General features: G+C 37.2%; 2 protein-coding genes, 1 long non-coding RNA gene and 1 pseudogene across 4 annotated transcripts; 2 read left to right on the top strand and 2 right to left on the bottom strand.

Annotated features, from left to right (window-relative positions):
* Window positions 1-4,331: 4,331 nt before the first annotated feature.
* On the bottom strand, window positions 4,332-5,064 carry LOC112186511 (annotated as a pseudogene).
* A 5,831-nt stretch (window positions 5,065-10,895) lies between these two features.
* LOC112186533 lies at window positions 10,896-11,736 on the top strand. The gene is made up of 2 exons (XR_002930816.2): window positions 10,896-11,323; window positions 11,512-11,736. It is a non-coding gene; the product is annotated as an uncharacterized LOC112186533 (long non-coding RNA).
* Window positions 11,737-12,846: 1,110 nt separating this feature from the next.
* Window positions 12,847-13,578, bottom strand: LOC112186521 (bidirectional sugar transporter SWEET6b). The gene has a single exon (XM_024324975.2). The coding sequence runs from the start codon at window positions 13,576-13,578 to the stop codon at window positions 12,847-12,849; it is 732 nt and encodes a 243-aa protein (XP_024180743.1).
* Window positions 13,579-14,313: 735 nt separating this feature from the next.
* LOC112181976 (histone-lysine N-methyltransferase ATX3) lies at window positions 14,314-22,430 on the top strand. 2 transcript variants are annotated; one of them, XM_024320386.2, is made up of 23 exons: window positions 14,314-15,650; window positions 15,736-15,791; window positions 15,882-16,077; window positions 16,442-16,564; window positions 16,665-16,733; window positions 16,857-16,925; window positions 17,032-17,123; window positions 17,213-17,305; window positions 17,492-17,630; window positions 17,816-17,888; window positions 18,060-18,159; window positions 18,279-18,403; window positions 18,866-19,011; window positions 19,240-19,344; window positions 19,584-19,648; window positions 19,767-19,980; window positions 20,112-20,198; window positions 20,353-20,409; window positions 20,515-20,604; window positions 20,889-20,975; window positions 21,550-21,624; window positions 21,788-21,885; window positions 21,992-22,430. In XM_024320386.2, the coding sequence occupies exons 1-23, from the start codon at window positions 14,769-14,771 to the stop codon at window positions 22,080-22,082; spliced, it is 3,132 nt and encodes a 1,043-aa protein (XP_024176154.1). In that variant the 5' UTR covers window positions 14,314-14,768; the 3' UTR covers window positions 22,083-22,430. The 2 variants fall into 2 exon arrangements, with proteins under 2 accessions (XP_024176154.1, XP_040373550.1); XM_040517616.1 differs by lacking the exons at window positions 21,788-21,885; window positions 21,992-22,430 and having other exon boundaries at window positions 21,470-21,598.
* The last annotated feature ends 391 nt before the right edge of the window (window positions 22,431-22,821 follow it).

Genomic DNA, 22,821 nt, shown 5'->3' with positions numbered 1-22,821 from the left:
CAAATCGGTTCGGATCGGTTCGAATTTCGGCCCATTCGGTTGCTTTGGCCCAAATTGCCAGCCCTAGTGGCGTGTGGTAATTTTGGACTAAATAACTTTTGGCATGCAAATGCCTAAAAAGGGTACAGATTAGCTTCTTTGCTTTGGATATATAGGACATGTGTGAGAATGAGATCTCATACTAATTATATGATAATGTGACTTTATTTAGAGTTCATGCATAATTTATTTAACAGGAATAACATTTATAAGGAAGACTGCTCATTTTTAGTATGACATGTACCTTCAACTTTCATCAACTTCTTTGGAGTTTTTAATTTTATTTTTTCATGGCTTCATTTCTGTCGCACTTAACCTAACCCATGATTAAGATATTAGAGGAAACTAAAATGAAAAAGTTTAATAAAGGTTTCCTATAAATGACTTCTTAAATTTCAGAGTTACGGTAAAATAACGATATGGACCTAGCGCTCTGCTAGGGCTTGTGGAGCGGCGTGTCTTCCTGATCCGTCGCGACTCATGGAGACAATTTTAGGCTTCGGCCTCTTTGTGCTCGCTTTAGTTGGTTTCGAAGGCGATTTGTTTTTTGAGGGGAGTTTGGGCGCTGCTACGCCGATGGGCCACCACATGGTTGGGACGGCATCAGAGAAGGGCGGTGATTGTTAGGAGGAGTGGGATCCGGGTAGAGGCCACGGTGTTGAAACGGTGGTCAATCAGTGGTTGCGAAGGGTGGATCTTCCCCGATAGGACGACATGTCTCTAATACTGTCGTGTTCTGTCTATGGGTCTGCTCTTGGTGGAGTAGGCGACATCTTCTGGGCAGACGACACCTCTTCGTGTGGCAGAGGCTTGGTGCGTCACCGGTGACTAGGCCAATTGTCGGGATGTTTTGGGTGCTAGCAGACGACTTTGTGGGCATTGGGCTCAAGTTGATTTCTTGGATTTAAGCCTGAGGTCAAGTGCGTGGACAATTGCTGGCCTGAGGTTCTGTCTCCATGGGTTTGTGGTTGTAGGCCTTCATTTGTCTGTTACCAGCGTCAAACGAATCCGGATCTAGGATCCGAGTGGGTCTTGTAAAGGGATCCGGATCTAGGATTCGGGAGAGAGTGGGGCTTGGACTGTTGCTCATTTGCTACAATGGTTTGGGGCTCCTCTACGATATTGGTATTGGATTTGGGACCCAAGTCTTTGGTATCTATTCGTGAAAGATCGTCTGCCATCATAACCATGTTCTGACACCCTTGGCCGGCTTCGATCGTTAGGTGGGAGAGTGCCTTCATTCCGGCGCCAAGTTGATTTTTGTCAGGTTGTGCGTTAGAGTTCGATGGGCAGTCAAATCAGCGGCTACTCAATTCACTACACGGCTGCAATCCGTAGTGTAAAATCGACGCTGCGTTTCGACGCTGCTGCTCTTGCATTTTTAATTCTTTGTATTTCAGATGCAATTTTTGCATCTTTTCCTTTCACATTGTTTATTTTCTTTTTTATGCCTTTGGACATGGTATCATTGTAATATTTCAATTTCAATCTTTCAATAAAGGGCTGACCTCATTTTACTTAAAAAAAAAAAAAAGGTTTCCTATAAATTTGCAAAGTTCAGGTGGTAAAACATTTTATATTAGTATGCATTCTTTCTTCATCCTATTCATGTTGGATCCACTAATATTATGCTTTGTTACTATTCCAACCAGGATCACAATACCTCTCTTTTGATCAGCCCTACACGACCTCTCTCGCACAAATCCTCAAGAAGATTAAGAAAATCAAGTAGATTAAGGAGTTTTGTTTTGCATTATATTCTTGTTGTACACATTTGCCTAACCTACTCATCCAACATGGAAATTGTAACATATTCTCATTCCAAACCTCAATTGTGCATGATTATGATTATAGCTAAACACGCTCATTGTGCTTTTTTGAACTAAAATGCTTGACATGCCATCTTATCCAACACGGAAAATGTAATATTTCAAACCTCAAAATTGTGCATGATTGGAGCTATGGTCATTGAGCTTTTTTGAACTAACAAAAATGCTTAACATGCCTCCTTTTTCTAAGACACTTGATCTAGCAACCCATTTTGCAAAGTTGTTTTCTTTTGTTTGCTGAGGAATCAAAGCTGATGGAATAAGAGGATTAAAATTGAAATGGTTTAACCAACCACAAGGATCCTTAATTATTATCCAGATCGAGTTTTATTAATACTGTACTTTAGCCAAGAGACCATGCATCATCTCCTTGCAGTTCATTCAAACATGAAACAACAATAACCTGTATAAAGTTCGCCTCTACAAGTTTGGATACCCTTTGTTTCACTGCTAACTTCACAACATAGCAACTGAACCCCATGACTCACAGAGAAACGCAGATATCACCAAGTCCGCCGCATTTCCAAAGGTTTTGTGCAATCCTTCCTATTAATTCCTATTTGATATTGACAGAGATTTCAATGCATTGTGATTTTCTGTAAATTAAGCTAACACATTGCAATACACCATATCACTCTAGCTGCAATTTTGATTAATAATTCTGCCCGGTAAGCCAAACAAAATGTTATTGTTTTTAATTTCAACAACGTACTCTGACCAGCTCAAAGATGTTAGCAAATATTTGAACACTTAAATTCATGAAGATGATCATCCCCATTGTCCAGAACTTAACATTCAATATATAGACAATTAGACATAGAATGTAAACACATTGATTGTGTTTGAGGTCACTGAAAATATTGTTTTTATCACTGCTCGCTGCTCCAAGCCAAATGCAGTACCCTTCAACTTGTACGGTACCCTGTATGGCTGTATTGCTCTCTCAAAATCAACACATGTTTTACTTCTTTAGCCTCTCTAGCTAAAACCAAGTAAGAGGATTTCATCAAGAGAACCATACTTATTAGTCCCCAGTAGTGCTCATCCATCTTGTCTTTTTGCCACAATATTCCCCATTACCATTACTTTCGCAACCGGTCCACAGAGCCAGAACTTAATCCATATATACATGCTCTCTACCCTCTTTATCAGTCCATGACATTGTGAGGCCGCGACAACGTTTACTGTTTTGGACATCTCAACCACATACGATATAAGGATATATATCCAATCAAAATCCTAACCTCAGCATCAACTTCAATCCTTGCAAGGCACCTTTTAAATAGCAACTGCTCTGTCGTTGATCTCAAAACCAGTTTAAAGGTACGGTAAAGAAATATCCTGAAAGCCCTACAAATCCCAACAATGCAAGAATGAGGAAACACTAGAAAGCCTCCTTCAGCTACCACGATTCAAATGATCTTAAAGTTTCTACACTGGTTGTTTCAGTGTACTTCACAATCTGGGAGGGCGTTAGTTGCGGTTGCTGCACAGGTTTTACATGAACAGTGCCTCTACGTCCTGTGAGAGTCCATCTATGGATGATACAATCATTATCTAAACACACACTATGCAATGTTCCAGTTTTAGTATCTTCACAATCAACAAAAGTTTTCCAAAATTCTTTGCTGTATGCAATATGAAAAATAAAAAAGACTCAATAGTTGATATTCAAAAACTGAAACTCATAAACAAGTGTTTACTAGGAACTCTATCTCTTTTTCTTGCAATACAAAAACTTGACGATCAAACTTGCAACAGGGAGATAGACACAATCATTTAAAGGTCAAAAATCAATCAACAAAATCAATCTCTCCTTGTTAAGAAAACCCTTACCCCCAATTAATTCAGCGTTCTTTTTTCCATAGATAAAATTTGACCGTGAGCAGGCAACGATGAAATGATGAATAGTCCGTAACAAAGTAGTGGGTCAATGAGATCCGCGTGTTTTAAAATGGGTTGGCTCATGCTCTTTGGGTCCAGAAACGGGTCGAAGCCCAATTTTTTTTTTAGGCCCTAGGCCAGCCCTAGTGATTAATGAAAAAGTAGTGTTTTAATTGAGAATTTATTGTGTCATTTTTGGTTAACAGAATATATTGTGTCATTTGGCAGTAGAATTGGAAATTTTTAAATTTTGAGTCTTCTATTTGATTTATTGTAGATACTCAATATCAAAGCTATCTAAAATAAATGTTCTTGAAGTTTTATTCTCTCTTCTAATATGATGCTAGGTTTTTTTTTTTTTGACATCGTTGAATAAGCATGAAACTCTTAATATCAATGCAACTCGATCAATTCCTTGACTGCAAAAGCAAATTTTATACATAGATCAAAAATGCAAAATTGATCCCAAAAAGATCAAATAAAAAATAAAAATAAAAGCTAAATAGTACTTGTAAAATATGAAAATTAAACTAAAGACCTATAATTTTAAAGTGATTATGATTAGATGGACATGCATAATTAGACATTAGTACAGAGTTGCACTTCATTAGTAGTCTTGCCAGAGAGGTCTTCATCTTTTGGTGTAGTTTTGTAGTATCTTGCATAAACTATCAATTGAAATGCCCCAAAAATTGCGCCAAGACCGTTGCTAATCAAAATGAAGTAGTCCACTTTTCCAATGAGAGCATAGGATGTCCAACAACAACCATTCAGGAAGTTGGCCACTAGGAGAGTGAATGACATATATTTCACACTTTGAGTTTTAATGACATCTCGCACGTTGAACAAAGGAGAGCCATACATGAGGACATTGAAAAAATCACATATCACACCAACTACAACAGCCCTCAAAGGTCGATTCAGCGCCATCTTATGCTCAGGTATTGCCAACATAGTTGCAGCCACCAAAGCCCCAAATAAAATAAGTTCACATATAAAGTATGTAGCAACCCTCTTTCGTCCTTTTGTTGCGGCATAATAGAAGAATATGATAAGATATATGAGCTCTATAAATAGCCCAATTCCATTAATAGTGACAACTAAAATGCTATTTGGATTAACAAATGGTAATCCGTAGTAACACCAGAACAAACAGTTTAACACTGTTGTAAGGTATGGTCTTGGATCGAAAGCTTCCACATCTTTTTTTTTTCCATATTTGTATGAACGTAGGAATTGGGGAGAGGAAAAGGCCGCCAGAGATGACATTCCCAACCACACCGACCACAAACCTAGCATCTGTGTGCACCATCTTTGCGAGGAAAATGACAAAGAAAATGTATATGTGAAGAGAATAAAGATATCAAGTATTGAATGAATGAAGATATCATAGCCACCCTCTCATTATTTATAGATTGTATATCAACCTAATTTGGCACTGAAAAGGTTTCCAATTATTTAGCATATTAGACAAGTAGATCTTTTCTTAGAAGGATTTGTAAAACCAAATTGAGTTCAAACTTGCAAATCCTACTTTGTGTAGGAGGGACTTTTATTTATTAAAAAAAAAAAAGTAGTCGTTTCTCTCAGCAAGTCAACTCGAGATGATATAAGACCTGAGCCAACAGGTACTGGCACAACATTGAAAGCCTTTCGACAGAGTTAATTGAAGAGAACAAAACATGTAGCAGGAAAGAGGTAACATTCGGAGCGAGTTCACCATTAAGAAGCAAGATCGACAAAGCAAGCATTGCATGCTCGGTTCAAATGTTTATTTCACACTAAATTAATGAATTAAGCCGGTTCGAAGCAAATAACGCTCACGCCCTCATTCGTATTTGTAAGACATGCTTTTGCAGATGATGCAGGAGTAGAATTTGGATGCACAAAACAACTTCTAATTTGAAACAAGGGTGATTAACTGTGCAGGCCAACACAAACATAATCTTGATTGCAGTAGAAACAAACATTCATGCAGTTTTTCACTTCAAGAATGCCCAAGTACATAAAAGATACGGATACACAGAAGAAGCTGTCAACTGATCAAGGAAAATGGCAAGCATTGTGAGCGGTAAACACTAGTATCATCAAAAGCGGTAAACAGATACAAAGTACTAGCAGCCATAGAGTATACACTTAAAACACTAGTATCATCAAAAGCCTTTACCAAGTGACCAAAAGTCACGATTAAATGTTCCATCCCGTGCAATTCGGAGAGAGTGAGAACTAGAGGGTTGGATATAGTTAACAAAAGTTATCTGCCTGTCCGGCGGCGCCCCCGCGTCGGCCGTGGCTCCCTGCTCCATCGACGAGTGGCGGGTGTTGCCGGACGGGATCTTGGGATCTCAAGGGTCCTCCTCTGCTCTTTGCTTTGCTGGTCAAGGTCTGGTACTTCTCTTCTTTTCTCTGAGATGGCATCGTCGGTGTGGAGGTCGGATGGGTGGTGGTCGGCGTGGAGTATGTGGTCAGAGGCCAGATCATGGCGGCGGTATACCATGGATCGTATGGCGCTGACTTCTAATCTACGGTGGGTCGCTAGACGGAGATGGCAGCTGTGGTGGATCTGGGTTTTCAAGGTGGTGGGCATGGCAGAGGCAAGGCACAGTGAGTCTTTCATCGATTTCTTGTTGATAGATTGGCTGTGGTTTGCTGTATGGTTTAGCAGGCACCTTCGACTTGGGGAGATTGAAGACATGAGGCTGCGGTGGTGGATAGCCGGCGGGTCATCTGACGACAAGGGTGAGGAGTACTGTGGCGGCGACTTCTTTCCTTTGGTTAAAGTCTTGGTTTTAGTTAGGTTGCTTTTTAGTTTACTTTGGTTATTGGTTAGTTTACTTTGGTCAATAGTTGGTCCCTACTCATTTGAGATAGGGTTGGGTCAAATTGATGTGCCATGGATGTGGTGTCTTTCCTGGGGACGAGTTGGTGTAATTTCGGTTTTATCTTATGGTCAATGTGCTAACAAGCGATCCTTGCACGTGGTCTGGTTTCATTGGGGCGCGGTGTGGAAGAGAGCGCTGGTTTCTCTGGCGGTTGTCTATGGGGTGTTATCGAGTTTCTCGGAGTTATCTGTAGCCTGTGAGGTTGGGCGAAATAGGTGGTTAGGGGTTGGGCTCTTTTGGCTCATGGATGTCATCCTGGATGACGGACCCGTAACTAGTTCGGTTTTTAGGGAGGAGAGTGGTGAGTTCTTGTCCACCACCGGTCATTCTCATATTATGTAATCTTGGTTATTTTCAATAAAGGATTCTTATTCTCAAAAAAAAAAAAAAAAAGACCAAAAGTCCAAAACCATAAAAACTTAGCAACATACACATCACAAAAGTAAAATGCAATTCCGATTGAGTTAGGATCATAGGACACATAAAATAAGTTAAAAGCTCTAGGTCAAGTAAACAATTTAGACTTTTTACCAACAAATTAAAGGGCCTACTACATAGTTAGGTATTACAGTGGTTTTTGTAAAGGGAATGGAATGTCAATTCTTCCTTGCAATAACTGGAATTTCATTTAACACAAGGTGGCAAGATATGCATTGATTTTGTAATTGGTCTTAGCACTGATTTTTATATATTTTTTTTCAATTTCTGTACATAGAAACTTGTTTAAATAGCTTAGAGTATAGCAAGATATGTATCAGCCAACTTGGTGTGGTGGCAAGATATGCATTGATTTTGTAATTGGTCTCAGGTTTGAATCATGGATGTTGGGAAAGTCTTTTTTTTCATTTTTCTTTCTTTCTTTTAGCTAGAGAACAATAATATATTTTTTCCTTATAGTTTTAAAAGTTAAAAATAAATTATATCTCCCTAATGAAAAATTATTTAATATCTAAAGTTAGAAAGTTTATTAATAAAATACGTAATTTTGAGAAAAATATTAATATTACCTTAATTTTATTTTACTATATTATTTTTTATTAAAATTTTGATATATATTTAAATTCTAATTTTGTGTCCTACTTGATAAGAAATTCTGGCTCCGCACTGTATAAATATATATATCACGAGTGGCTACAAAGAAATTCACGGTCACATACGTACTTTTGGATTTAATACCAACAAAATTAAAATACCACTAAAAGCAAGTTTATCCTAGCTTGATCTTCCATATTAAGTAGTCATTAGGTGACCAAAGAACAATCATTTTTGCAGGGTTTTTCTTCTGTTTGCTGAGGAATAAAAGCTGATGGAATAAGAGGATTAAAACAGAAATCGTTTAACCAACCACAAGAATCCTCAATTACGTACCATCAAATCGAGTTCTAATACGTACCGTACATTATCTAAGGGACCATCATCTCCTTGCAGTTCATTCAAGCATAAAATAATAATAATAACCTGTATAAAGTTGGCCTAGCCTCTACAAGTTTGGATACCCTTTGTTTCATTGCTAACTTCACAACTTAGCAACTGAACCCCATGACTCAGAGAAACCCAGATATCACCAAGTCCGCCGGATTTCCAATGGTTTTTTGCAATCCTTGTCCTATCAATATATTACTCCTTGACATGGACAGAGAGATTTCAATGCATTGTGATTTACTGTAAACTTAGCTAACACATTGCAGTACACCATATCACTCTAGCTGCAATTTTGATTGATAATTCTGCCTCGTAAGCCAAACAAAGTGACATCCTTTTCAATTTAACAACTCTGACCAGCTCAATCCATGTTAGCAAATCTTTGAATACTTAAACTCATGAACATGATCACCCCCTTGTCCAGAACTTAACATTCAACAGTCACAGAATGTAAACGCATTGATTGTGTTTGAGGTCACTCAAAATATTGTTTTTATCACTACTCGCTGCTCCGAGCCAAATGTAGTACACCCTTCAACTTGTACCGGTACCCGGCCTGTATTGCTCACTGAAAATCAACACATGCTTTACTTCTTTGGCCTCTCTAGCTAAAACCAAGTAAGAGGATTTCATCAAGAAAACCATACTTATTAGTCGATCCCCAGTGCTCATCCATCTTGTCTTTTGCCATATTCCACATTACCATTCCTTTCCGGCCCAAGCGGTCCACAGAGCCAGAAATTAATCCATACATGCTCTCAACCATCTTTATCAGTCCATGACATTGTGAGGCTGCGACGACATCTACGTACTGTCTTGGACATCTCGACCATATACAATATAACACTACTAGAAAAACACCCCATCACACACAGATTTGGTTCACACAGATATTCACACGGAGAAGCATATGTGTGTAAAACACTGCAAACACACAGATTTTTGTGTGTAAAACTATGTTCACACAGTTTTCAGTGTGAAATGAAAACTAGAAGTGGGACCGCGAAAATTCACAAGGATTTCGGTGTGAAATTCACACAGAAATCCGTGTGAATTATAGTTACACACAGACATCCCTGTTAAAATTTATTTATGTTTTAAAAATTATTTTATTTGTGTCAGACATTCACACAGACTTCCGTATGAATTAGATTTGATACAGAAAAAAAATCCGTGTGAATCTTATTTCAAAATAAAATAAAAACAACTTAACTATTTAAAATTAATAAACATGTTTATACACAACACATTAATTCTTAAAATATGTTGTTTCACACAGATATCCGTGTGAAGTCTTTTTGATAACTCTTTGGAAATTCCAATACCCAATTCATTAATTTCTTTCCATAAATTCTTTGTATACTACTAACTACCTTCTCCCTAGACAGTTGGATCACGATATAGCTATAAATTACTTCGTCTCGCTAGATGCATCTAATGCTATATATTTTGGACTCGGAGATTCGGAGTGGACATCGAAACTCCATACTGAAGAATTTCAAAATTTATTTAAATATTTTTTTTTAAAAAAATTAAACATTTGAAACAGACCATTTCATGTCTTACTGAGGGTAAGAATGTAATATATTAAAAAAAAATCGATATTTCACACAAATGTCCATATGAAGACTTTTTCTATTGGGACCTCCATATTTGCTCATTTGACCTCTCATCTCTTTACACCTCCTATTTGATTTTTTAAAAAGTAAACTTTGCTAAGTAAACCTTTTTCAAATACCTAACTTAAAACTTTGCTAAGTAAACCTTTTTCAAATACCTAACTTAAAACTTTGCTAAGTAAACCTTTTTCAAATACCTAACTTAACCTTACTCATAAAAGGAAATGTTTTCAAGCATTAAGGATGAATTATAATGCTCCCATAATTATTTATTGACCAAACAAGAAACTTGACATTGTCAAAAAAAAGAAAAAAAAACTGAGATAATTATTGAAAAAAGATAGTGTAACTAATTAACAAAAAATTATTAGATATTTTTTTAAGCCTAATATTTCATGCTTAATTATGGATTTCCAAAGCTTAGTTTTTATGGTTTATGGTTGCCGGAGTTTTAGATAGGTTGCAAAATTAGATTTGTTCTTTCTATTTTTTTAATTTAGTTTTGTCTTATATGCTGCTTCACAGACTTATTTGGTTAGTTTACACGAGGGCTCTCTGTCCATTGTTTCATGATCTTGTTACATTGATGAGAAAAACCTTTGTCTATTTTTTTCTCCCTTGAATAGTACGTGCATCATAGTTTTATTTTTCTATAATTTACCAAGTAATTTTGAATGCATGTTCTCTTGAATTTTTTTTTTCTTCGAAAGCTTTTATAAACAAAGAAAATGAGAAGTATGGAATGAGAACTAAAATGGAAATGAATAATAAAAATACTATAGATGTGTTTCTATTATTGTTAATTTTCGCAAAAGGAAAAAAATATAATTTTCCTTATTAATTTGTTGTCTGTAACAGTCTTTTTATATAAGAATACATATACCATTTAATAATTAAAAAATAAGGGAGGTCTAGTGAGTAAATTAAGAGGTCCCAATAGAAACTCTCCCGTATGAATCATACTTCAAAATAAAATAAAAAGCAAATTAATTACACAATTTCTATGAATGTTTATTTATATTTAACACACTATTTATTGCAGGCTTCATGTGTAAAAAAAAAAAAAAAATTGTGTCCATTTTTCACACAAAAACCGTGTGAAACTGTGAATCCTTATCAATAACTTTCTCCGAATTCCCATTTAACTTCATTAATTCCAGTTTAGACTTTTGATGCCTTCTCGTTTATCCTCACCAAAAACCCCAGACCTCGCTCATTCACCATGATTTCTCTCTCTAAACCCTCCCAATGGCCCTCAAACACCCAATCCCTCACCCTCCTCCGACTCTTCTGCACCGATACCCCAACCGAATCTCCACCCGACCCGTAAACCCCAAGAGCCAGGCAGCTGCGTTGTTTTCGGAGCCCGGAAAAGCCTGAGTCTCCCATTTTCTGAAACTTCCAAATGTTTTGGTCAATTTGATTTTCAGATGCAAGTCTCCCATCATGCAACTGATTTCACTTTGTATTATTTGCATGGATCTTAGATATGCAAGTAAGGGCATCTCTGTGGATGTTGAATACATCAATTTGCATTGATCTTAAGTGGATCTCTGGGCAAACGAAGAAACAGTTTTTTTTTTAGGAGATTGAGAGATTTGGGTTATCACTTCGGCTCTGGTCAGGCATCAAATCCCCTTTGCATATGGTACGTGTTTCTCTCTAAATTGGTTGATTGGGTTTTAGGTGGTGTTGATTTGTTTGACTTTTGTTGAAGATAATGTTTTTGGGTTGTGGTTGAGTTTTGTGGTCTTAGATCTACAAGTAAATGCCCCTTTATGGCTGCTGAACGCGTTCTTGGATCGATTTGCTAATCTTACTAGGATTATCTTGCAGGATTCATTAGATGCAAACAGAGACTCAATCTCTACATAACACAGGTTGGATCTCAAGATTGTTCCTTCAAGATATGGAGAATGACCATGAAGAACAACCTTTCAAGATCTGCAGAATCACCGTGAAGAACAAAAAAATAATCACAGGAGTGAATCTGTGCTGGAGGTCGTCAGACAAAAAAAAAATAAAAAAAATAAAAGGAGAATAATTTGATAGACCAAAAAATAAATATGTAAATATGTGAATAATTTAATAAATATATTAACAAATTAGGTTCACACAGATTTTTCTGTGATTGGACGTAGGAGCAATAGTTGTGATTTAAGTGGGGCCCTCTACATGGATCCACACGGATTAGATAAATCCGTGTGAAAATAGCATTAGCAACGCCAGCAATACGTACGGATTTTTAATCCGTCGTTGTACCGTGTGTATTAGCGTTTTCACACGGATTTCCGTATGGAATACTATGATTTCACACGGATTCTCGTCCGTGTGTGATGGGGGGTTTTTCTAGTAGTGTAAGGATATATATCCAATCAAAATCCTAACCTCAGCATCAACTTCAATCCTTGCAAGGCACACTTTAAATACCAACTGCATGCTCTTCCGTTGATCTCAAAACCAGTTTAAATGTAAAGAAATATCCTGAAAGCCCTACAAATCCCAACAATGTAAGAATGAGGAAACAACCAAAAGCGTCCTTCAGCCACCACGACTCAAATGATGTTCAAGTTTTTACACGGGTTGTATCTGTGTACTTCACAATCTGGCCAGTAGTGGTTGCTGCACAGGTTTTACAACAGTGTTTATACGTACTGTTTGGGAGTTGTAATAGTGGCCGTACCATTGTCAACTACAAGCAATGCTGCTGCTCCAACTCTCAGTTCCTTCCCTGCTTGGATATTCATCCCTCTAATTATACCGTTGTTCATTTTGTAATTTCAATTTCTAACTTGAAGGTGATTAATGAAAAAGCAGTGTTTTAGTTGAGAATATTTTGTGTCATTTGGCTGTAGGATTGGAAATTTTGGACTTTTTTCTATCTAATTTTTAGTATTCCATTTGATTTATTGTAGATAAAAATATTTAAAATAAATGTTCTTGAATTTATTCTCGCTTCTAATATGATCGATGCTGCGTTTTTTTTAACATCTTTGAAAAAGCCTGAAATTATCGATATCAATGCAACTCAATTCCTTGACTGCAGAAGCAAATTTTATAAGCTAAATAGTACATGTAAAACTAAAAAATTGATCCCAAAAAGATAAAATAAAAAAAAAGCTAAATAGTACTTGTAGAATATGAAAATTACACTAAAGGCCTATGCGGTAATTAGACATTAGTACAGAGTTGCACTTCATTAGTAGTCTTGCCAGAGAGGTCTTCATCTTTTGGTGTAGTTTTGTAGTATCTTGCATAAACTATCAATTGAAATGCCCCAAAAATTGCGCCGAGACCGTTGCTAATCAAAATGAAGTAGTCCACTTTTCCAATGAGAGCATAGGATGTCCAGCAACAGCCATTCAGGAAGTTGGCCACTAGGAGAGTGAATGGCATATATTTCACACTCTTAGTTTTAATGACATCTCTCACGTTGAACAAAGGAGAGCCATACATGAGGACATTGAAAAAATCACATATCACACCAACTACGACAGCCCTCAAAGGTCGATTCATCGCCATCTTATGTTCAGGTATTGCCAACATAGTTGCAGCCACCAAAGCCCCAAATAAAATAAGTTCACATATAAAGTATGTAGCAACCCTCTTTCGTCCTTTTGCTGCGGCATAATAGAAGAATATGACAAGATATATGAGCTCTATAAATAGCCCAATTCCATTAATAGTGACAACTAAAATGCTATTTGGGTTAACAAATGGCAATCCGTAGTAACACCAGAACAAACAGTTTAACACTGTTGTAAGGTATGGTCTTGGATCGAAAGCTTCCACATCTTTTTTTCTCCATATTTGTATGAACGTAGGAATTGGGGAGAGGAAAAGGCCGCCAGAGATGACATTCCCAACCACACCGACCGCAAACCTAGCATCTGTGTGCACCATCTTTGCGAGGAAAATGACAAAGAAAATGTATGTGATTGAAAATAAGATACCAAATATTGAATGAATGAATGAATATATCGTAGTCACCGTGTTATTATTTATAGAGTGTATTTCAACCCAATTGGGCACTGAAAAGGTTTCCAATTCTTTACCGTATTAGAGAAGTGGATCTTTTCCTAAAAGGATTTATTTGTAAACCATATTGAGTTCAAACTTGCAAATCCTACTGTGTGGGAGGGACTTCCAATAATGTAACGTATTAGAGAAACAGAGACGGATGCGTAAACCACGTAAAAAGACTGAGGTCAAACACGCTTTTGTGAGTTTCTCCCTGCGTGATCACCAAGATTCCACCCCAATCACATCCTGTGGACCAGACTCTGTACAATAAAATCCTCTGTACGAAAAGCGCACCTCCAACTCCCCAAGTCAAATAGTCAACTCATTCTAGATTCTCTGCAGGCCCATGCTTGTAGTCCAAGTCTAATTCCCCTACACCAGGTAGCACAGAAACTCCGTCCTACCTCTTCTTCCCAACTAAAATTTCAGTTCGCGCTTTCACGTCACGAAAATTTCGCAATCTCCCTCCGTCCCAAATTTTGGAGGCAAATGGCCACGTGGCCCGGGAACGAAATTATTTTAAAAATCCTTTAAGTAAGGTAAAAGAATAATATTATTTTTTTTACCTTAACTTTTCTAAATAAAAAAAAATTATAATCTACGCAGTTGTGGGATTTGGATTTGGATTTGGGCAAAATAGAACTCTCTCTCTTTCTCTCTGTGACAGACACAGCCTAGATAGAAAACCCCGAGATTTTTTTTTTTTTTTGCTGCGAATTTTTTTTTGAATTTCCGGTGGAGATTCGTAGCCGATTTTATAATAAGCGACGGCTCTGAGGTCGGAATTTCGAGTTCGTTGTCGGAGTCGGAGCTTTTGGTTATCGGAGGAACGGAAAGTCGGAGTTTGAATCGGCGGTTTTTGGTTTCGTTTGCATCGGTTTAGGGTTTCCGAATTCGAATTTGGGGCTTGACGGTCATTTTCGGGGGGTTTTTGTTGTGTTTCCGGCGACGGTTACTGAATTCGGAAGCGTTTTTTTTTTTTTGGATTCGATTGAGGAGGTTTTGCGTGGGAGGTTTGGTTTGGGGTTCAAATGTGAAATTAGGGTTCGTTGAAACTGGGAGGTTGGAATATGATAATTAAGCGGCCGTCGAGATTTGAAATGCCGAATTTGAAACGGTGTAAGCTGGAGGAGGCGGAAGCTAAGGCCTATGCGTATTCGGCGAATCCGAAGAGGCGGAAAGCGAATGGGTACTGCTCAGTTGGCAATGGCATGGGGGAGGATTTGAGCAGCGGCTCCGGTTCGTCGGGATACGACGAGTCGTTTTCGGCTGCGGTCGAGGTGGTGGAGTCGAATTTGCAGCGGTTGAGTAAGCGGCGAGAAATGAATCGGAGGTCCGAGAAGTTGAGGAGGTCTGCTCGAGGACGGCCGCAAGTGCCGTCTTCGAGGTTTAACGGTTCAGGTGAGAAAAAGCAAGCGAAATATGTGGATACATATACGGTTTTTGAAGATGAAGAAGAATGTGATGTTTTAGCAGTGGAGGACAGAGAAGGGATTGAGAAATTGGGTTTTGTTAAAAAGCGTAAGGAGGTGATCAATGGGTTTAAGAAGTTGAAGAAGTTCCAATATTGTGGGAAGGTAGAGCAAGAAGAAGTGGATTATTATGATGATATTGGTTACAGACAGTATATGGGTTTGAAAAATTCGATAGCGTCGAAACGTGGTGGAAATTCTTTGCCAGAGGAAAGAAGTGAGGAATATGGAGCTGGGTTTAGTTTTGGCGGCAAGGAGAAAGTTCGCAAACCCGATTGTGCAAAGAAGAAAGAAGTGTATAAGCCGCAGGACTTTGCTTTGGGTGATATTGTTTGGGCTAAGTGTGGGAGGAGCTACCCAGTTTGGCCGGCAGTGGTTATCGACCCCATATTGCAAGCTCCAGAAGCAGTGTTGAGCTGCTGTATTCCTAATGCTATCTGTGTCATGTTCTTTGGGTTCTCAAAGAATGGAACACAAAGGGTAAATATTTTTTTACTGTTGATACTCTGTGTTTATTTTTGTGGGTACAATAGATTTGCTTAAAGTGTCTGGTTTAAATGAACAGGATTATGGGTGGGTGAAGCAGGGAATGATATATCCATTCAAGCAGTTCCTTGAGAGGTGTGTAGCTATTTAATCCTGAGCTGTATTTTGCTTGTTTGTTCTTTAAAGATAAAGTCTTTGAACATTCCAGAGTTTTGGCTTCTTCAGATTTCGAGGACAGACCCAGTTGTACAGGAGTAAACCAAGCGAGCTTCAGATGGCAATAGAGGAGGCGGTGTTAGCAGAAAATGGCTTTATTTACGCAGCTTGTAAAACTACTGATTCAGAGGCAAATGCCCCTGAAATCCAAGAGGCCACAGATTTTTATCAAGATCAGGCATATTACAGTCAGAATCTGAATCAGGCAAGTTCTTTTCTAGGAATATTTTCTTGTCTCAACATTAGTCCTCTTTGAGAAATATGATCTGGAACTTCTAGTTTTGTTGTGAAGTTGGACACATTATTTTGCTAATCCTCAGATAAAACTTGGAAGTACTTGTATATCTTTTTAGGTGGATGTGCATTTTATAGCAAAAGGACCCAAATAACTCTTTTTGCTTGTTAGTTTTTTTCTTTCTTTCTTTCTTGCAGAGATTATAATCCTTGACGCAGGTTTCTGCAATTTTTTCTTTTTGTCCTTGTTATATGAATTATAATCTTTTGTTATTATTGTAGCAAAGTCTGGTTGTCTCTGGAATGAGAGTTCATCCAATGAATTTATTGTGCAGGAAGCATATCAGAAGGACACAAGACCTTGTGATTGCTGTGGTTTGATCACTCCTTCTAAAGCTATGAAAAAAGTGAAGGGCTCAGGTTCTGAAACCCAAGTTTTATGTAAACATTGTGCAAAGGTTCAAACTTGCCTCATGTTGGAGTTTTATCAACTTTTAAGTCAAACATTTCCATACATAATTGGAGGTTTCTAATGATGCTCTCTATCATTTTATGTAGTTGAAAAAATCAAGACAATATTGTGGCATATGTAAGAAGATATGGCACCATTCAGATGGTGGAGATTGGGTCAGTAATCTGCAATCTTTTTCATTGTGATCAATCTGATGTCCTCATGATCAATATCATTCATTACTATAGTTTTGTAGTTGAAAAATTTGGGAATTTGTTCATTTCAATTATCTGTCTCAGGTATGCTGTGATGGCTGTAATGTTTGGGTGCATGCTGAGTGTGACAAAATTTCCAGTAAAGTTTTCAAGGTATACCTTTCATGCTTAATTTGACAATACGTTTCCGTTTCTCCTATGTTTCTTTTACCTAATTTGGTTAAGTAGTGAAGCATTACTGAATTGCCCTGTTGTTCAGGACCCAGAGCACATTGATTACTATTGTCCTGATTGCAAAAATAAGGCCAAAGGTGAAATGTTAGATGAGTTACAGTGTCGGCAAAAACACAGGCATGTCATTTCATTAGATTATACTGATTTAGTTCGTTTTTAAATTTTCTTTATTAACTTACTGATTGATGTGGCAATTTTTGAAACAGTTCTGGCCGGAAATCTGTGACTGGCGTAACTGTGTCTGAGGTAACTGTGGTTTGTAATGGCATGGAAGGAACTTATGTACCAAACCTTCATATGTAAGCGCTTATCTTCTGAAATTGAAGTGTTATATTGAAATTAATTTCTCATTTTTGTACCTTTTTGAATTAAAGTCATTTGGTCTTGCTTGGTATTTTACCTTCCTAATTCAAGTCAATTTCAACTGTACTGTAAAGTCATATTTGGAGGATTTGCAAGCTGCTTCTGATTATTTTATGTTGCAGGGTTGCTTGTAAGTGTGGACCCTGTGATGAGTCAAAGATGCAGAGCCTTGGTGAATGGGAAAGGCACACAGGTTGTAGAGCAAAAAAATGGAAGCATAGTGTGAAAGTGAAGGCCACAATGCTAACACTGGAACAATGGGTTTGTACAATATCTTGTATCTTATCTACACTATGGTTTTGGTAATCAGCAATATTTTTGTTGTAATTCTGAGAATTTGATGGCTCATTTTCATTTTGGTCAAAACAGATAAACTTTCCTTTTAACTTTAGTTCTGCACTATATTGATTCTAGACAGTTTCTCACTAATCTTGAATATGTTTCAGATTGCAGAGTATAATGAACATGGCTTACAGCCTCTCAAATTAGATAAGCAGCGACTGCTTGATTCGTTACAAGGTGAAACACATGCCTAATTGTTTACATGTTGGCTGATCTACTTGTCCGTCTGTGTCTCTGTGTCAGTGTCGCAGAGGCGGCTGAGCCTTTTGCTTAAGTGGCAAGGAGGTTTTTGGTTGATAATTTTTTTTTTTTATAGTGAGAGACTCACTTGTATCTTTGTTGCAACAGAAAAGTACGAGCCAGTTAATGCAAAGTGGACAAGTGAAAGATGTGCAGTTTGTAGATGGGTTGAAGATTGGGAAGATAACAAAATGATCATATGCAACAGGTGCCTGTCTCCATCTTTTGTTGCATCTTTGTGCCAAGTTTAAATTTTTAGATAATTGTTTTATTCTTGTTTCTGATGCAAGACTAAGAGTTTTATATAATTTTTGTTACTTTGTCCAGGTGTCAAATAGCTGTGCACCAAGAATGCTATGGTGCAAAAGATGTCCAGGATTTTACTTCATGGGTTTGTAGAGCATGTGAAACACCTGATATCATTAAGGAATGTTGTCTCTGTCCTGTAAAAGGTATTTTTGCCATCATCCAGTGTCTTGAGTGGACCTTAGTGATTTCATATTGATTTATATACTTGCATTATGAGTTTTTTGATGACACTACTGTAATTTCTAATAAAATTATTTATGTTTGACTGCAAAATTAATATTTTGCTATTTCAGAGTTCCTTCTCATTTGACTATTCATTTTCATGCCATTGATGATTCCAGTGTTACTAGTGCTTACTATTTATATTTCTTTCATCCTCTTTTGTCTCTTTTGGAAGCTTAAGCGGATATTCTTTTGACTTCTGCGAATCATTAATAGTCATGCATATGTTTGAATAGTTCCAATGATGGTCACTGAGTTTTGTTTCTTATAAAGGAAACCTGAATTATCTACCTAGAGCATGAAATGTGCACCATAATGCTATCTTATATCTTCAGTAAGGTTGACTGGTTCCTCGTTTGCTAATTCAAAATTGGTTTCTTCAGGAGGTGCTTTGAAGCCCACTGATGTTGACACCTTGTGGGTTCATGTCTCTTGTGCTTGGTTTCGTCCCGAAGTAGGTTTCTTGAATCATGAGAAGATGGAACCTGCTGTTGGAATCCTTAGAATCCCACCCACTACTTTTATGAAGGTAATTTAATACTCTGGGTGATACTTTTGGACACTTCAATTACTTTGTTTTCTTATTCTTAACCAAAGGGGTGATGTTATGCTGGGACTTTTTTTTTTTGGTTTTCTCCACCAGTTAGGGTTTTGGTTTCCTTCACCAGTTAGGAAAGGACAGTTCATTAGTTGCTTATTTGGTGATGGTACAAACTTGTAACCTCTCTAATTCAGTTCACCTTCTCTTTTGGAACAGCGTTGTGTAATTTGTACGCAGACTCATGGTTCCTGCACCACATGTTGCAAATGTGCCACTCATTTTCATGCAACCTGTGCATCAAGAGCAGGCTACAACATGGAAGTAAGATTTCATTGTTGTTTTACTTTATGAACGCCCTTTCCACTTGAGTCAGTAACTACAACTTATGCATTAGTCCTTTAATCTCAACTGACATATACATATACATTTGCATCTTTTATTAGACTAATCTTGTCATAATTTTCTCTTGTTGTTTTATTGTTTGCACTTATCTTTCAATTCTTAGGAATAATTTGTGAACAATGTTGGTGATTTGATTATATTGCATCTTCAACTTTCAGTTGCACTGCCAAGAGAAGAATGGGAAACAAGTAACAACGAAGATGATATATTGTGCTGTGCACAGGTTAGGACCGTACTGTATTTTTCATATGGTCCCTACTGCTATAAGTCCTCCCAGTGGGAGCATTTGTTTAAGGTTGCATTTTCCTGTGGCTCATATATATTCATAACCTTTGTTTCAGGATCCCTAATCCAGATGCTGTTGTTGTTGTTCGTACTCCTTCGGGGGTTTTTGCTGCCAGAAGCTTGCTTCAAAACGAGAAAGGGTTCTTCAGGGGTTCGAGGGTGGTCTCATCAAAGAGGACTGAAGTTCCAGAACCTTCAACCTCAGAGTCTGATGAGTTAGAACCACTCTCTGCTGCAAGATGCCGTGCTATTAAAAGATCAAATTTTAAGGTAACTTGTGTTAGCATAGTATGCATAGCTGTCATATTTCCTCTTGAATTTCTTTTAAGTAGTTTACTAGTTCATTATTGTTTCTAGTCGAGTTATTAATTGTGTTTTTATGTTTCATTATTCTCTACCAGGGAGGTGAGCGGCTACCAATTTTTCATCGACCAAGGGGACCAACACATCATTCATTAGACTCAGTGAATAGCTTGAGCACATTTATAGTAATACTCTTGTCCTTATTGACTTTTACATTTTCTTCACTTTATAATATAAATGTTGACATTTTTTTATAGACAAAATATCTATATATATCATCTTTTGTTTTCCTTGGTTGGTTGGTGTGATGGACTAATTATATCTGTTTCCTTTTATTAGGAAGTAGAAGATTCTAAAATTTTTTCTTCCTTCAAGGATCGGCTTTACCACTTGCAGGCAAGTCACATCTCTTCATATGCTGTGGTTGCTTACTTGATAGACTCTTGACATTTTTGTTTTATGTGCAGAAGTCATTAACATTTGTTCTTGTCTTTATTTCAGAAAACTGAAAATCACCGGGTTTGTTTTGGTAAATCTGGAATACATGGTTGGGGTCTATTTGCGCGTAGGAATATTCAAGAAGGAGAAATGGTACTCAATTGTTACTTAATACTGTAGTTATTGAATGAACTTGTAATTCAAATATGTATATGTATGTAACTATGACTTCATATAGATTTCTTTCTTTATGTTAATCGCTTAGGGAATATTCTTTGTCATCTGATTGATAGGAAAGTGTGAATTCCTTGATGCATATTTAAAATCTTTTGGTGAATAACTCCAAGCCATTGTCTTTGATTATGAAAGATGATTTTCAGCAACCAAAGTGTTCTGTTTCATGTGATCTTTTTAATGCTAACTATGCTTGTTTCCAGGTTGTTGAGTATCGTGGTGAGCGGGTAAGACGTAGTGTTGCAGATCTGAGGGAAGCACGGTACAGGCTACAAGGCAAAGATTGCTATGTAAGTCGATTTTCAGTATACTCCTATGTTTCTATGTATGCAGTATACATTATCTTGGGAGTAGCTTATGAACATATATTAGCCAGCAACTGCTGGAATCAAGACTACTTAGCATTCCAATTACATGTGGGAAAAATTGATGGGGAGCTTAAAAATTTCACATGTAATCATTTTTTTGTGCAGTACTTCTTATCAATTGTTTTGAAACTTATTAGTCTTGGCACAAAATGAGAACACTCCTGTAGATGAGGATTTGTCCCATGAAATTAATGATGCTTTATACATTGATGGGAAGTTTATCCATGTGCCAGATCAAAATTGACTTTTGAACCATTAGAACTAGTTCCGTCTTTCAGCCAAAAAAAAAAAAATTAGTTCTATCTTAATTTAAGCACCATCTTTCTATTACACAACTTGAGGTTCTCTAGTGTTGAGTTAGACAGTTTGTTATGTTAGGGTTGCGGCTCCTAACATGTTATTGATTCAATTTACAGCCAAAGCACCCTCCCCTCTCGCCCTTCAGTTTATGTCATTGGAATGTGATTTAAAGTGTATGAACTACCTTTTTTTGCAGCTTTTCAAGATCAGTGAGGAAGTAGTAATTGATGCTACATATAGAGGAAATATAGCACGGTTAATTAACCATTCGGTGAGTTCCATAATTAATGACTTTGAGCTTTTGTTTGCTCATGGATATAATTAAAGTTGACCATTTAAAGTGTCAATTTATTGGATTTGCTAAACTCAAGCCGGTCTATTGGAAGTTCTGAATTACATATCATGATGCTAAAATTTTGTTGCACGTCCTGCAGTGCACACCCAATTGCTATTCAAGGATCATGAGTGTGGGTGAGGAGAACCGAATAGTTCTCATTGCCAAGACTTGTGTTTCGGCCGGTGAAGAACTAACGTAAGTTTTCTGGTATTTTCTTTAGATTTTTGCATTGACGCATTTAAAAATGATGTATGTTTGGTTGAGAAAGGTTACAAGTTTCTCCTTAATTTTTGTTTAACAGGTACGATTACTTGTTTGAGCCGGATGAATGTGACGAGCTGAGAGTTCCCTGTCTATGTAAAGCTCCCAACTGTAGGAAATTCTTGTGTTAGTTCACAGTTCACAGTTCACAGTTCATACATTTTTTGGTGCTCCCATATCATCTCTGCACAGAGCTCTGACCACTTCTAACCATTGAGGAAACCCGTTCCCCTTGTTACAGAAAAGAAAGGAAACCTTTTCTCCTTGAGCTTGTAATTCTTTTCAATTTATCTAGGGCAATTCGTGTTGTAACCATATTAGAATAAAATGTAATATCATTATCACCTAGCTATTTGGCTGGTGGCCTTTTTGCTTTTGTTTCTCTGTAAGTAAAAGAATTTGACAGATTGTTTTATAATCTCCATACTGTAATTGTAATTGTTCCCAAGCCAATTGATCTACTAATTTCAGTTTGTACATATATCTCAAGCACCCAATTTTTTGATCCATCAAGCTCTTTCATAACGTAAGTATGATTCAAGAAAAGTTCAAGGACTTCTAAACACCCCAAAATTTGATCTCTGGCATCCAAATGTTAATTAAAGTTCTTGGCAATATTCAAAATGGCTTTCAAGACTAGAAACTCAAACTTTGCAAAGATTTATAGATCTAAAAATGACAAGAAGATGAATAAAAGAGCAAAACCATATGTATAAGATGTGCCAATGCCGCTTGTCTTACATTTGCACCCCCGAAATAAGGGTGTTATGTGAGAGTCGATGTGGTATTCTTTCGGAAATTTAAATGTAGAAGAAGAGGCCAATGCCTCAGACTGGTAGAACCGTAGAAGGTATTATTTAGAGATGAAAA

Source organism: Rosa chinensis, chromosome 1 (assembly GCF_002994745.2).
Source record: "Rosa chinensis cultivar Old Blush chromosome 1, RchiOBHm-V2, whole genome shotgun sequence".
Classification (NCBI taxonomy): domain Eukaryota; kingdom Viridiplantae; phylum Streptophyta; class Magnoliopsida; order Rosales; family Rosaceae; genus Rosa; species Rosa chinensis.
The sequence above is the reverse complement of the archived record's forward strand: the minus strand, read 5'-3'. Positions and strand labels throughout refer to the sequence as shown.